General features: G+C 41.8%; 1 protein-coding gene across 2 annotated transcripts in view; it reads right to left on the bottom strand.

The window, feature by feature from the left end:
- CRMP1 (collapsin response mediator protein 1) overlaps nt 1–17,116 on the bottom strand; it is a 52,112-nt gene that overhangs the window by 16,923 nt on the left and 18,073 nt on the right. For both annotated transcript variants that reach the window (XM_050895299.1, XM_050895300.1), the window contains exons 3-6: nt 12,346–12,530; nt 10,626–10,790; nt 5,468–5,529; nt 3,745–3,825 (exon numbers count right to left, since the gene is read on the bottom strand). In XM_050895299.1, coding sequence (XP_050751256.1) covers nt 3,745–3,825; nt 5,468–5,529; nt 10,626–10,790; nt 12,346–12,530 — 493 coding nt within the window. The remainder of the gene's footprint in view (nt 1–3,744; nt 3,826–5,467; nt 5,530–10,625; nt 10,791–12,345; nt 12,531–17,116) is intronic.

Raw genomic sequence — 17,116 nt, 5'->3', positions numbered from 1 at the left:
CCACTTCTGATCCGAGGTTGGTCCAGGTCTGCCAGCAGAGCAGAAGTGGGACCAGAGCTGTTGATGAACTTCTGACCCTGGCCTGCCCTGCCCACAGGTCTCTAATGAGCCGAGTTCAACAAATGTAATAACTCTGTAATACCGACAAATGTCCCCCAGAGACCAGGATGAAGTTACCGAACATACTTTACTGTGTCATCTAATAAATATTTGATCCCAGGTCCTCGACAGTGAAAAGCTCACACATTACCAACTTACTCCAGCAAAACCTGAGCAAGTTAATATTCACATATACTCTTGCCTTTGTTGCAATCAGTCAAGGCTGAAGAGGCATTAACAGGAATGTATTAATCTGACTGTGTAATTAAGAATATTTTGGTTAGAAAATCATAATGTTTCATAGGTATTCTTAAAAATAGCTGTTCTAAATCATTAATGCAACAGCTCTGAAGAGTGCCAGTTAAAGACTTCAGATAATTAAAATACAATAAAAAATAAAGTTACAACCATATAAAAAAATAGCAAGATGGCAAAGAATGGCTACACAAAGTAGGATAGATTTGCATCTTGAAGGAAGTCATAAAATCAGATATGATAAAATTACCCACTGTAAGAGGATTTCATAGTGCTAATAAGCTAGAATATTTGTTTGATAAGATCAAATTTGTATTTTCACACAGGATAGCCCTGAAGAACCTCCCTGCAGTCAGCTTTCTTTTCACTATCCAAATAATCCTTTTAAATAAAAGCATAAGGAAAGACTGATTTTATGAGACATGGCAATGATGAAGAAATATGTTGACGTATAACACAATTCACATTTCTTTACTACTTCCTCTTTTCCTAATAATTTTTCTGTCCTGTATGTTCATATTCCATGGCTGTATATTAAAGCTGATCAAAGAAAAATGTAACTGAAACAGATTTCTATCAGAAATGCAATTCCACGAGTGCACCTTGATTTTAATGGGGAACATCATTTTAATGCATCAAAACATCATGGGTGCTATTTGATTTGTTTCATTTTGCCATTCCTACAGTAATATTGACTTATTATATTTCTTATTAATTTTCATTCTACTGGATATTTTATGTTGTATTAAAACTATAAATTATATATTCTGGTAGTTTTAAATCATGCTAAACTTCATGGGAAATGAGCATTTTTTTCCCTCTTGAATCCAAATGAGGGTTTTCACCTAGTTTCAGTGGGGGAAGGACACAACTGTACTGTATGTGCCTGTTGACTCCTCACTAGTAACTTTTGAGCCCAGTGGCTATTTCGGCCAGACTTGAAGGGAAAAGGGAAAGAAGGCTCTCAAAAGGCGTAAATTCTTACTGTCCTGGTTTCGGCTGGGACAGTTAACTCTCTTCTTAGTAGCTGGTACAGTGCTGTGTTTTGGATTTAGTGTGAGAATAATGTTGATAACACTGATATTTTAGTTGTTGCTAAGTAGTGCTTATCCTAAGTCAAGGACTTTTCAGTTCCCCATGCTCTGCCAGCAAGCAGGTGTGCAAGGAGCTGGGAGGGAGCACAGCCAGGACAGCTGACCTGAACTAGCCAAAGGGGTATTCCATACCATAGAATGTCATGCCCAGTATATAAACAGGGGGGAGTTGGCCGGGAGGGGCGGATCATGGCTCTGGCATCAGTCAGCGGCTGGTGAGCAACTGCACTGTGCATCACTCTTTCCCCCCCCCCCAACTCCTTTTTTTTGTTATATTCCTTTTCATTACTACTATTATTATTATTATATTTCATTATTATTATTGTTAGTATTATATTTTACTTTAGTTATTAAATTGTTCTTATCTCAACCCACAAGTTCTGCCTTCTTTCCCGATTCTCCTCCCCATCCCACTGGGAGCAGGGAGGGGGGGACGGGGAGTTAGCGAGTGGCTGTGTGGTGCTTGGCTGCTGAATGGGGTTAAACCACGACACTTACCAGGCAGATAAAGAACAGAATCCCACAGAGGGTGTCCTGGTTTCAGCTGGGATAGAGTTAATTTTCTTCTTAGTAGCTGGTACAGTGCTGTGTTTTGGATTTAGTGTGAGAATACTGTTGATAACACTGATATTTTAGTTGTTGCTAAGTAGTGCTTACCTTAAGTTAAGGATTTTTCAGTTCCCCATGCTCTGCCAGCAAGCAGGTGTACAAAAAGCTGGGAGGGAGCACAGCCAGGACAGCTGACCTGAACTAGCCGAAGGGGTATTCCATACCATAGAACGTCATGCCCAGTATATAAACAGGGGGGAGTTGGCCGGGAGGGGCGGATCGCTGCTCGGGCATCGGTCAGCGGGTGGTGAGCAACTGCATTGTGCATTGCTTGTCTTTTCTTGGGTTTTCTCTTTTTTTTTGTTATATTCCTTTTCATTACAATTATTATTATTATTATTATTATTGTTATTGTTAGTATTATATTTTATTTTACTTTAGTTATTAAACTGTTCTTATCTTAACCCACAAGTTTTACTTTTTTTCCGATCCTCCTCCCCATCCCACTGGGAGGGGGGAGAGGGGAGCAGCGGCGTGGTGCTTAGTTGGTGGCTGGGGTCAAATCATGACAGAGGGAAAAACAACAAAATAAACCCATGTGGGCAAGAGCCCTTTTACACACTGCTCAACCACTCAAATGTTCACTTGAGGTTCTCCCTTAACCATGAGACAAGGTGGCTTCCCTAGTTCAGATCTCAAAGACAACTTGTTTTTAGCTATTGTAATTTCCCTGTCAGCTCTGCAGCCTAGTCCTTAGCGGATAAGCCAGCAGATAAAGAGCTCAGCAGACAAATCAGTCGGCTCACTTGGAGCCTCACAGACCTCAGAGGGGCTCTATGCACGTACAAGGGATCAGAGGAGGGAGACATCTCTGCCACAGCCTTAAAAGATTCATCTGCCAGAGATGTATAGAGTCATAAAAACACCCACCCAAACCTGCCCATTCTGTTTTATAGGGGAATCCTGGCCTCTGAAAGACCAGCGAGAGGTTTACTATCGACTGCTGTCCTTGGGATACCTCTTTCGATGTGCTCTGGCACAGATCAGAGCTACAGCACACTCCAGTGTAAGGACAGTACGTATGCGGGGCACCTGACCTGCAAAGATTGCACTGGGGATCTGGGACATTTTAGTGGGACATACTGAATTTGAGTGCAGTTTCCTGGTTCTGAGAGGCATCTTCAAAGAGCATGACTTACACTTTAACGCACATTTTTTAAGTGTTTAGAAGATCACGGTGGTTTCTTATTCTCAAACTTCAGAGATTTGTAAGAATATTCTCAAAAATAAATAGGTCTGAGAGCTTTACCACCCACTCCAAACTCACTAGGCTGCTTATGTTGATAGCTGCAGCAAGAGACATTAGCATAAAGCTTCCCAGCTCCACTTTTTGTCCTGAAAATCTCTGAGCAAGGCTTTACGTTGTTCTGCTTCACTTGTCTCTGCCAGATTCAGAAGAGATCTTCTTGCTTCCTTCTGCCCCCCTCATCCAGTCCTCATCTGCTGCCAAGGCAAGGAGCTGTCTGGATCGCTGCTCTGCCTCACAGATGCTCTGCCAAACCATGCAGAAGGGCCTCCATCCTCTCATCCCAGGCTTTATACCAGCGGTGTGTAGGGCACCAGACTCAATTAAGGCGCTTACCAGGTAGTTCCTTTCTTCCTACCCACACTCTGACTGGAGGGTTTTACTTCTCCTCTCTTGTGTCTGTCTTCTCACAAAGTGAAGCAAAAACGACAGTTCACTCACCTGAGCTATCAAGTCTCCATTTTCAGCATGGACCAGGATAACAGCCCCAAGACTTTTTAGAAAGGTAAAGGCTTCATAAAGCTGCAGGTAGAACAAAGAAGGTAGAACACTGATAAATAAGGAAAACACATTACTTAACACTCAGACCTCTCTGTTCACCTCAGTTTTGCACGTTCTAGGCTGGTAATTATCTAGGTGAATAGCAAATTATCTCCCTTTTCCACTCTCCGCTTTCTACACAGAGCCTGAGCTTCACTGCTTGGTGTTGACTTACCCACCCCCTTACAGGACGAGCTTCTGCCCTTCTGCACCAAGACAGGGTCAAAAGTTCCGAGCAGGGTTGCATCTCCCTCGGACACAGTGCCTCCCCCAGCCCCCTGTACTGCAGGGCTACCTCTTCACACCCTTCCACGCAGGCCTAAGTTTAGTGAGTAGTGTCTTTTCTGCAGTTTTAGCAAATGTAAAATGGAGTTATTCCCATGGACTACAGACACTTTTAGTACAGCTAGAACACCTCTTTTCTGAAGTGCAGGCATTTTGCACGCTCTTCTTAGAGCAGATAGTGTCAAGCTTTCACCAACATCTTTAATTCTGCAATTAAAAGTTGCAGTATTTTCTCTAGAGCATCCTTTTTTTTTATTGCTTTCTAAGATTCAAAACCCATCCATACAGAAGGGAAATAGTTGATCCTATTGCTTTTACTGAGAATTTCTGAGCACAGATCTACTGAAATTCAGTTCCCTTTCCAAAAGGTATTCAGCTGATGTGTTCCCTGTTTAAACCAGACTTCAGTAACGTGGGAGCTCACTTTTCAAACACAGAGCAAATACTGAAGACATGGTTTCTTCAGTGACCACTTTTGCACTAGGGCACTTCAGCTAGCGTTGAATGGGTCGGAATACACAGCTTGCAACATGCGCTTTTAAACAAGGTAACAGGCATTAGTCTATTCACACATTAAACAATTTGATGTATTTCTCTTGGCAATTCCAACAGGGAGTTGAATTTAACAGGCATTGCCTCTCAGAGAATATTTCTATATTATTATGTCTAAAATTCCAATTAAACCCACATGTATCGGAGGTGTAACAACAGTTATTTAAGAGACCGAGAGCTATAGCTCTGGGAATAAGTAAGAAAGAAACATTTTCTCAACTGAATAAGCAAACATTATTATTACTAACAGATGCCATTGTCCATTTACAATGACCTGATACTTATGAATGGGAAAGCTGAAGAGTCTGGAATCTGTAATGAGCTCTGGAGAAACAAGCTCATTGTTATCTCCAGCCCTAATGAGAAAAGGCCACCTCCCCCAACTCCATTTAGCTGTTTGCAGCAACTGAGAAACTCTTGAAACCTCAAAACTGCCACTGCCTCGAGGGCTTCATCTTTTCTTCCCTCTGACCTAGAGTTCTTGAAAGGTAACAGCAAAATAAAGTGAGGGCAAAATCTTGAGCAGTGCTGAGTGGTTGCAATGTTGGGAGACACCAGAAAATCTTTGCAGTAAGTGAATGTCATACACTTGAAGGAACACATGCAGATGTTCAGCATTGCTCGGCACTGACCCTCCAGAGAGAACTCCCCCAGTGCATATTTCCCCCAGTGCCACTCAGGTCAGTAGGAACGTTTCTCTGGGATTCAACCTTAGCAACTCCTCAAGTCTTCGGAGATCGTAAAAGAGAAGACAGATCACAGCAATGAAAAGCATTCAGAGCAATACCTGGCTGTCGGACATTTGGTAGAGATCTTTGTAGGCCATGTAGACTTGAAAAGAGTTCACACCTGTTCCAAGACAAAATTCAAAGGTGTTGCCATGTAAGTGGATTCTTAAATTGTATTTAACAAAAACTTCAGGAAAAATAAGTCATAGAAGATGTCCGGACCAGGCTTTTAACCAGTGATTGCCAGAAATAAAGCATGGCTCCACAGCTGCATTACAGCTGCTAGGACTGGAAGCCTGAATCCCCTCTTCTCTGGGGGAATTTGTTGGACTCTGTGGACTGCCTGTGTTTAGCCCAGGAGTAACCCAGCCACCACCGCAAACACGATTGCTTGTAGCGAAATCATAGACAAGCGATGGTGGCTAAAGCAAGCATGTAAAGTTTGTGAAGTTTAAAAAAACGTGTGTGAGGCTCTGTGAATCACTGGTTTTCTTCTTAAGCTTTCTTTAGCTAATCAGGAAAACATTTCAGCTTGACCTGAAACTGTGCTTTTCAATAGATAAACTTCTAGTTAAGTTTCCCCAAAGTGCTGAGAAGCTGTAGGAACTGTGTATCTGAATTTGCATACAGACTTGCTTTTTCTTGACCGTACTGCCCAAAGCACCCAGCTTAACTGATGGCAGACACTGGGAAGGAGTGGAAGCAAAGCCTGAAACCAGTTACAAGGGCAGTTCACCATACCTCTCCTTCCACCTTCCAAAGATGGAAGGATTTATGTTGGCAGTCATGCAAAAGCATGAAAGATGACAGCTCCAAATTTTAGAAATCAGTAAGAAATGCTAGTGTTGAGTGTCGGTTGCCAAGAACCAACTGTATTCAAACGCCTACGAGTTTTCCTGTTTATTTCAAAGATTTGATTATTTACACAGCTTCGTATTCTAACGGAACGGGAATTCCAAACTTCTTCTGTTCATATTTCCTGTACATGTGAATTTATATTAGTTTATAAATTTGCCTTACCCTTTAGTCTACTAACAACATCCCCAGTGTGGTACAGGGACTGATCTCAGCTTTCTAGCTTAAAAGAAAAGTAAATTCTAAGCTAAGCTGTGTATACTGCATTTCAAAATAGCTGTCATGAAAACTGTGCTTCCTGGGGCAAAAGGAAAAAGAAAGAGATCTGTTCATGTTATTCATGTTGGCTACACCGAATGAATAAGGCTCTCTGATGAAGACATAACTCCTTCATGAGACTAGAAGGTGCAGATACATCCTCAGGCAGAGGGTATGGCTGTTCACACTCACACAGAGAATTTGTTTATTCACAATTACAACACTAAAATACCCCAGGATACATGCAGGATAAAACCTTGAAATGATTCCTGGTATTATGTCTTCCTGCTAAGTCCAGGCAGCTCAGGGAGAAATACAAAGCAGGAGCCAGCCCCTCCTTGCTGACTTCCACACTGAGCAAATCCAGCCTGGACCGTGGAGCCCCGTCAGCCTGCAAGCCTGTCCTTTCTTCCTATTTTTCTATTTCTCAAGTTCCCAGAAGACACGCATGGGCTTTATTAACTGTAATCCCTCAGCCTATTCCTCATGACACACTTTCAATGTCCCTGCTTTAAAATGTTAAGCTTGACTACACCTTCCCTGGGGCCAATGTTTACAGTCTCATGCCTGCAGCACCATCTCCCCTCTGACTGATCGATCACATCTGCCCGACCTGCCTTGGAGGAAAGCTCTGTTTCTCTTCACAAACCCACACAGTGTCTCAGATGTCAGCTGCACCTGGGAGCCACCTTTCTGCATGGGTGACCATGCACATGTGAAGCAATGAGACGTGTCAAGGCTGGTCCAAGCCATGCCAACTAGCCTCAGTGATGGCATGTGCCTGAATCCTCTCATACACATTTCTCTGTAAGCAAAGTGCTGAGTTACGTATTGCTCTCCCTTATCCACTGGGATCTAGCCAAAGGTAATTCATTTAATCACAAACCTGCAGGAGGTAAGGCCGCTTTCTCTGGGTACTGTGCTTGGAAGACATGCATTGACGCAAGTAATACAAATTCTCTTCCTTTTTCTTTTATTGCCTTTGTATCTTCTTAGGCCCTTTTCTGACCTTAGTAAAATGACTATGAGTTTTGCTCCCACTCAGGTGAATGTTCTCCCTGAAGTCAATGACAGTAGAAGGGATCCCAGCAGGGATCCCGCCACGGGATCTTGAGCCTGTCCCTGACCAACAGCTCCCACAGCGCAGAAGCAGAGTTCTCCCATCTAAATGCACATCCGCGCCCTCGGCTACCACATCAGATACACACAAAGTGGAAGGGCATCTCACAGCCTGCCTTTACAGTTAACAGGAGAGATGGTTTGAACCATCCTGCCTTGCAAAGAGAGTACCTTTACAAGATACCAAGATGAAATAACACCAATTTACATATACAGCTATCCAAGATTAGACTGCCTAACACCTTGGTCTGGTGTCTTGATCTAGTCATTGGAAATATGTGGCTTTTCGGAAGACCTGGTCCATGGCCTATTGACTTTAATGCTTAACATTTGTTACATACTACATTCTTCTTAATGTCCTGCTTGCTCTCGCACCAGGAGTACTCAACAGGATCCTCTCCAAATTTCAGACAGTGCTACAGGTTTTTCTGAACAGTGACAAAGTGCAGTAGTTAAAGGAACAAGTAAGGCATCTGCCAACACATTTCAGGCTGTTGCTCCTTTGCATATACTGGAGAAGCCCAGTCCCAAATTAGCTGCCGAAATGCTAAAAGCCTGAGTCTTTATAATCAATATTTGGTTCTACAAAATCTCCAGGCCCTTCCAAAGCCTGTGTCTCCTTAAATTAGCTTTGTATTGATTTAAAACTGATTAATTATTCAATTATACCTCATGACAAGGCACCTCAACAGCAACTCTGTGAGCTCCCTTTTTATTCATGCCGAGATTGTATTAGGCACACACAGCATTGAAATGTGATTAGCTGAGCCCTGTTACTCGGCTAACTCACCCACAAGACAATCAGCCAAGAACAAATTCAATCCAGATTCCCAGCTGATGAAAACCAGTGTCAGTCCATTGACATCAAGTCTATTTGCACCAGCGCGCTCAAATGTTTTCAATTATCAGCAGATATTATCCATTAATTTGAAAGCCCTTGCCACGCTGAAATATTTCCTATTGTGCTTGTGCTTTCATACTCGCCCTTACCTTGTGTCTCCTAACACATGAGAGTAATTCACATTGACTGCCTGAGACATACTGCAGCATCCGTGAGAACAAAGGTGACCTCCTAATGCAATTGCCACCAAAGAGGCCACCAAGGGCCCCATCACACATCCCGGTTCAGGAACCGATGAACAGATTTGTGCTTCCCCTGAAGACTGAAAGGCAGGTCAGATTTATATTGAAAACTCACATTTCAATAGTTGGAGAAAACTATTCACCTAACTGTCTGCACCAGGCTTTTAATGTAAGCCCTAAGGCAAATTTGGGAGTGCTGAGCCATCTGTGATCTGGGAGCTCTGGAAAATAGTATCTAACCTCTGAAACAAGGCACAGTATACTTGTCTGAGAGTACAGTCAGCTAATGCACAGCAGCATATCCATGCTAATGCTGACAGCAGGGAAACAGCACAGATTTGGCACCATCAGCATTGACAGATGTCATCACCTTGTAAAAATCACCTATATTAGAAAGATCTATGTAAGAGCAGCTGCAGTTTCTCTAAATTGTATGTAATCTTGCTGAATGAAGGGGTTTGTTGCCTAAAATCTGGTTATACAGCACACGTACTGCTAGCATGCTGCAATACAGGATAAATTCCCCTAGGTGACTGCGCCTCCATAGTATCTCAGTAAACAACTGCTCACCCGAAAATAGGATTTTGCTTTGTTTTTCTACTTTGATAGTACATTTCTCTATAAAGAGAATGTTTCAAATCTAAGTCATCACTAGCACTACACCTTACAAAGGATGCTGCATACACATATTACTTAGACTTCCCAACAGAAGGGTCATTCTGATTTACCCATGGTAACTAAATACCATTTCAGAAAATATTTCCTAATTAATATCCATACATTTTCAAGGAAAATATCAAGTGAAAAATATTTGAAAAAATATGTTTCTGGAAAGACAATCCATGCTGTTAGGCAGAATTTTAAGGAACGAGATCTAAACTAGGATTTTCTGAAGGCTAGATTCAATTGCCCACACATAGGTATCTGGTGCCTCCATATATGAGACTGCCACGATGAGCTGGTATGTATGGAAAAGGATTTATGAGAGGTTTTATCTGTGCTATTCTGGAGTGGTAGCTGGAGTCCAAGTAAGGTAACTTACAGCATCTCACATGATAGTAGACCTGTTAATTGAATTGCATCAAGCCCATAAGTAAGTGTCTTAAATAGATTCCTAAATAAGTGACCTGGTTTTTGTAAGTCCTGAAACAAAGTGTCTTCTAGTAACTTCAGGGACAGCCACTGGAGACCAAGCACTTGAGAAAATCAGGACATTTTGTCAATATTAGGTACCTAACTTTAGCACCTCTTTTTTCTAATAACTTGAACCTATTTTAAAAATACAGGCATATTTTATTAAAAAATCTAGCCTTAACAAGTAAATTGTCCTAAGCCATTGCTGAGAAATGATAGCCTGTGATGACAGTTTCTCAGGCACGTGTGCCCTTCATATTTGGGCTTAATGTGAGGCAGCTAAATGGGCAGATTCCAGCCTAGTTAAAATTGGAACTGCTACCTTTAAATGTCTCATTCTCTCCATTCATGAAACAGAGGATCTACAGTGACTGGGCTGATTACCCTAATGCTGATCTCTGAGTTTTACCTTAAAATAAAACCTAACTATGCAATGCCTGAGCCTGTTCCCACATGTACAAGCAAGCATAAAGTGATACATTTGTATCTGACAACATACACATCTTAATTTTCCGTGCCTATATTGGAGTAAACCTGCTCCCTCCATCAGCCTTGCGGCTGACTAGCACTAATGCACAAAGTTTTAGGTCCATTTTACACCGCAGCAAGTGAATACAAAAGTTCAAGGTGGTGCAGAACCTTGGGCAGCATAACCAGTGGCTGTGCATTTCTGTTCTGGATGATGCAGTCATAAAAATACTTCAAAATTTCACCTCCATATGATATTTCAATAAAAACAAAAAATACTACTAATTTTCACTCACTAACCTTTGTCTTGCACCAGTATTTCCAGCTCTTCTCGAATCCCATCATACCAGCTAGTGATGTCAACGTGGAGAGAGTAATCACAACAGGATTTTGTGTCAGCTGCCTCATGCCACTTCTCAAAGGAGGTCAGTAAACTCGATCCAGGTTCTGGAAACACATGGTCAACTGAAAAAGAGATTCAGTGTCTGTTACCCAGACTGCACACTGTTCAGATTTCCTCAGTGCCTGGAAGTAGCCTTCCAGCATCTCAGCCAAAACAGCAGCCTTGAAGGCAGTTTGTGTGCAGACCGTAACTTTGGGATGTTAGCCAGGTCCTGCTGTCTCAGGTACAGCAGACTTTGTGGACAGTCTATACTAAAGCTGAGTCTGGCAACCTGCTTGGTGCAGCATCAATAGACACACAGTGGGAGAGCCAAACATCTCACAGTTTAGGGAACATTTGTTTTCCCCTTTGCTGTTTTGTAAGAGACCACAAGTTCTGGACTTACCTGTATTTATTGTCTGATGTGCTCGTTTCTATGTATTCATAGTAAGCATTATTATTAACCAGTGCCTCATAGTCACTGAATTGGCCCACTCTGCCTTACCAATATATCAATGGAGATGTCGAATGCTTTCTCAGCAGCCAGAACTGGGAATACAGCCAAAGGTCTGAACAGAGATGATGCAGAGAACAAACACTCAGCCACACTATATGGCAGATCGAGCGTGCTGCAACTATGCATCTTCACTGTCTCAAGGCTTTCTGCATATGATGGTACCACAATGTTTACTGGCATAAAATAAAGACATGACTACTTATGCATATACACTTATCTTTGCAGGGCTAGGTCAAAAGTAAGTATGGAAACAAAGCAAGATGCGCTTACCAGTGGCATTTGCAAATGTAACACTGCACAGGAAGCCTCAACTGAAGAACATACACTGAAAAAATTATTAACAAAAGTAATGAACAGCAGTGCATTTTGTGCTTATTGCCAGAGATCCTTTCAGCTGATACTTGCTGCTGAACATAGGTAACAGATAACACCACTCAGCAAAAAAAGCCACATTCCAATTCAGTGGGAGTAAAACCCCACTGGGCAGCTCCTCTGCACAAGGAAGCTAAGACAATTTATGTCACATGAACAACTGCCTCACAAAGTCTAACCAAGGGCCAAACCACTGCTAGTAGGAAAGAGCTAAATCTTGTCCTGCCATCCGGTAGACAGAAGAAGGGTCTTTAACAACTAGAAACACTTCTCCCTTCCACCAAGAAAGATTTTCCTCCAGGACATCTCTGGTAAGGACTTCCTCAATTCCTGGTGCCAAATCCAAGTTCATAAATAAGCATCTTGTTATTTCCAAAGCCCCTGAAATGTCACTAGGTGGGAACAGCAGATCTTTGTCAGATTTTCTGTGCCATATAATTACAGCACTAACTACATTGTTTTTCAAAAATCCCAAGAGTAGGTATATTATCCCTCAGTGCTTGTTCTGTATTTCAGAGGGAAATCCAAGAGACAATTCCCCATGCCACTGTTTCTTTCTGAGGGTAGGTTCATTTTCAGGCCAGCCCTGGGTGACAATGATGAATGGATCTCCAACACAGTGCCCAGAAATTTGAAGATTCATTGCAGAAGATCTCAGAAAATCAGTATGGAGCCTCCTGTAGCTATCCCCACCTATGGGACATGAGCTTCAGCCTGGGGTAGGAAGAGTTAGTATTGCTAGTACTCACTGATCATGGTGGTGCCCCCTGCTAGCGCTGCTTTTGTGCCTTGATAGAAGTCATCGACAGCAGTCATTCCTTGGTAGGGCTTTTGTAGGTAAGTGTTGACATCTATTCCCCCAGGAATAACCATGCGCCCGTTAGCCTCTATGGTCTTGACTCCTCCGGGAACAATCAGATTCTCTCCTATTTGCCTAGGCAGCAAGGAAAGCTAATATTATTTTACTTAAACAAAGAAGCACAGAGGACAGAAGCTATTTGAGGCACATAGGGGAGAGACACCTAGGGGCCATACAGAAAGAACTGGGACCCCAAAGGGAAGGTGAAACTCAAGCACCCGCTCTGGCCACTCTGCACAGCACTGGCAGAACAAAGCATCCGCGAGCCTGCCTAGCTGGGCCATATGCTCGGATTGCTTTGCATTGCTCTAGTGGCCAATAAAGCCGTAATGCACCGGCATTAAAAACTGATTATTTTTTTATATGATTCAGGGTGAGACTTAAGTGTTCCATCTTTAAGCAATTACAAATATCTAGAGTTAATACTCTCTTGGGGGCTCCAGTTTTGTATATTAAGTTCTTAAATGAAAGCAGAAAAACATAGATCAAATATGACAGCAAGCTGGAATTGTAAATAAATGGCAGAAGCACAAAGCACATCAGAAAGGAGTTATTATTACTTTGTAACCAAGCAATGCAAATTTATCCTTAAAAGAAATCTAAATATGCTAAGATACAGAAATACATATTTAAGAGACCCAAACACCTCTAACCTAACATGTCACATATTCTTCATCCTCCTCTTACAGTAAAACTTAGTGAAACATTCTGCATAACTGTGTATAAAAAATGTTAATTAACTGTTTCCATCTTTTCCCCTTCAGTTCTTCAAAACAGGATATTTTTTTTCACTATTAAAAATATTAATCTGTCCCCCATGCTGATATCAAGCAAACTCCAGATACTTACAATCAAAATACTTCTAGTGTTCACGGACACAACTATGAGTAAACTAACCTTTAAGTTTTAAAGCTACATTACATTTTTATTGTCTACTTTGCATGGTGCCAAACAGGAAAAGGTATGGGTCTGTGTGGAAGCCATGTCTCTGCATTGTTACATCGTAATATATTTGGGCTAAGAGATAACTACAAGGTAGTTTACGTTCACTTAGTTTATCTCATATTACAGAGACACAGTCCTTGTCTTAGCTTCCTTTTGTCTGGGATAAAGTAATATTTATCCATAGCTAAACAAATACCCCAGACATCTGAGCTGCTGAATCTGTTTCTCCCATATTAAAATGCAACTCCCACCTACGGAGCAAAACACAGCAACTGATTAACAGCCAATCGCAACAAGCTAGAACAGAAAATGAGTATAACCGTTAATTAAAACCAGTGAAAAAAACAGGGATAATTATTCACATTGGAATTTGGCCAAACTGACAGAGTTAATAAATAGCCCCAAGAGGTCAAGAATTTGTTTCATATGCTATGCAAAAATGTCACCTCCAGCAGCTTGGCTCCCCGGGTGCTCCAGGTTTTGGCTGGAGGGAAGCACAGCCATTCAGTTAGCAAACTCCCTGCCAGCATCCCAAGCTGGGGTCTCAGCCGCTCAGCACTGAACAAATCCAAAAGGGCTTACTCATGAGAGATGATAATATCACAGCTTGAAGCCGTACAACTCCATGTCTGGCGTCTAATATTCATCAACACGTATAGCACTGGGAGCATGTCATAACCTGTTTACAGCTGTGAGGACCGCTAATGATACCATGACAAACAGGGAATTGATACATATGGAAAAGCCAGCAGCAGCCCAGCACATCCAATTGCGCAAACAAGTTGCAAGAAGCTCCTCTGCTGTTAAAATCTGACTCGCAAAGGCATACCATAAGGCACGCCAACCCATGAGCAAATTGAATGCTTGTATGAAGTTAGATAGCCCCATGTGTAATAATGGTGTTGCACTAATTTTTGTTAGTTGAATCTACTCCCAAGATTTTAATCAGAACAATCCTAAACCTTTGAACAGAGTTTGTGGGGCCAAAAAACTGAACTGGGAAAAAAAAATTTACTATGACCAATCTCCTTTAAATACATCTAAGGTGGAACTGCACTCCAAGGACTACCACACCTTTGGAAAATAATATTAAAGAAAACCTACACAAAAATATAAAAGCAATTAATTTTTATTTTCTTCCACAATCACTATCTACCAGTTCCCTATTCAAGAAGACACATACCCTAATGAAGTGAAAGAGTGCTGAGTATGTACTGAAGTTTTTTGATGACTCACTGCTCATTATTTTCAGTGTATGGTTGAGTAACAGATTATTTGGCAATGGCTGAAGTCATCCATGCTGAAGCAACATGGGACCAAATGGCCTTTGTGGATGATGCTGCACTATTACCTGTCAGGGGCTTGTCTCATCTCTTGCCCTGGCATCAAGATTAAGGCTGGGAGAAGGCTGATCTTCACTGGCATTCAAGGTTATTTTTATTCTGACTGACTAGAACACAGAGTAAGAGATAATGTGACAGGATTCCTGAATTGCCGACTCGTTAATGCTAAGTGTATGGTAATAAGAATGGCATCCAGTTACTTGTGGGTGAAAAAATACAATAGCACAGATATTCTAGACACTGTATAAATGATTGAGCTGGTTTTCTGATGCACTAGGAACTAGAAAACTCAGACTCATGGAAGGTTCATGCTGTCTACCATCTTCAGTTGAACAAGCAGGTAAATTCTGCATACACGAGCTGATTAAAGCGCAATGGAAACAGCAGGCTTCAACTCTTCATAAGCTTAACCTGAGAAAGCTGAAAACCTCCCCCAGAACTCCATGGAGTTATTTCTGTCATTATCAAGCCCAGATCTCTTTTAGGCATCTGAGGGTCCCTCTAGCTTGGCTCGTCAGCTGCCCAGCTCTGGAGACCTCATCCCCAGTCACCCATCCTGCACACACCCCTCCAGCCTGGAGGGATCCAACCCTTTCCCTTGGCAGGGATGGAGCAGAGGACAGCAAGCACCAGACCATGACCTGCCACTTGGCATGGAGACCAGGGCTCATTTCCTCACGTGGATAACAGAGATGGGATAGATGTAGGCAAAATATATTATTTACGTGCCAATGGCAATTTAAATTACTAAATATCTAAATTACTATTTAGATACTGGAGAACTGCCTCTCAGCTGCCATCTGAGTGTGCAGGGCTAGTTTCAGCTAGGAAAAATCCACATGCACCACTGCTCCCTTGTACCTAGGGAGCCAGTTTGAGCATTGATAGGTAGGAGAAAGCATCTACCTTCCTCCAAACTATAGCTAATCTTCAAACACATTCAAGGTCATATCTACATTCCTCTCTGCAGGACAATCTGCAGTGACATAAGCATTAGAAGGCCTATTCATTTCATTAGTCTGCAAGAGAAACACCAACCGTCTATCTTCTAATCATCTTCCATTGTAGAATAAGAAAATTAACCCAGATCTTTTATATCCTAGCAAAACCAGGACACTATTGCATGTTCTGGGCTGAGTGGTTTGGTGTCTGCTCCATTCTGTGGAAAGAATTCTCTATTATCAGCAGGATCTGCAGCTGCAGAGTTAGGGCATCAACTGAAATGTGGATGCCTGAGGTTCAAGATCCTGCTCCAAAGGATCTTGAGCAACATTTAACAACGATGTTAAATGTTCAGACACAATGGGCAGTTCCAGCTGGAGAAACTAAAAAAGACCAATCCCAGAAAATACAGCGCTTTCCTAGACTACAAAATTTATCATCTGAACACAGTTAGGACCCAAGCCCACCTCACACCAGGCTGCCCTCACAAATTAGCTACTTTTTCAGAGCAGGACTTCTTGCACAGTTTACAAAGAAAAATCTCGGGTCATCTAAATCCAGGAAACCAGGCACGACTCCAGGTGGTGAACTGTAAACTTGCCTCCTTGAGCAAAGATACAGTCATTTTAAAAATTAAGATCTTGCCTGTCTATTCATTATTAATCCTAGCTATCTTGGGCCACTGAGATACTTTCTGGAGGTATGGATCCATGCATGGATTTCAGAGGGAGTCTATGCACTTAACACAGAGGTTGGTGTTGCTAACCTGCCTACCAAGTACCATTGCATTTCTGGAATCAAGGCCAAAAATTCACAGCAGTTTCAGACTCTCATCATCTCATGCACTTAGTTGTTAAATCAGTTCTGATGCTTTTCAGTGTTACTAGGAAATTTGCATCTGAACAATCAAAAGCACAGAAAAACTCAACTAAAATACCTATCAGAGAGAGCACAATTTGGTTGACTGTTGCTATTAAAAAAAAGATACGTGTTCAAATTTTGTGCCTTCTCCACTTAAAACCATATGCTCCTTTTGCCATTGCTGCAATGCAAGTAACACTACAACTGGAAAGGCAGAGTGAAGTATTAAAAAGAAAGCCGCACAGTCCATGGGTAAAAGTGTTCAGAATTTTTTCTGTTATAATAACCTGAACCATGAATAATGTAAGTAGCCACAGATATGCAAAGAATCAGACTTTTAATCTGATGCTAGCTTCTCACAAAAAGGAGCTCTGACAACAAGTAGGTAATGAATTATTTACCAGATAACCATAATCATGTTTCTGTGCATTAAATTGTAGCCTCTGGAGACCAAACTTGTTAGGTCACTAGTGAAAATGTTTAGCAGTCAAGAAAAAGGCTTTGATCCTTGTGTACATCAGAGTGCTTCTACACACTACACAACTTTGCAAAACTAGAGACCCCCATCTC

Source organism: Gymnogyps californianus, chromosome 4 (assembly GCF_018139145.2).
Source record: "Gymnogyps californianus isolate 813 chromosome 4, ASM1813914v2, whole genome shotgun sequence".
NCBI classification, from domain to species: Eukaryota; Metazoa; Chordata; class Aves; order Accipitriformes; family Cathartidae; genus Gymnogyps; species Gymnogyps californianus.
This window is presented reverse-complemented; position numbering and strand designations above follow the sequence as displayed.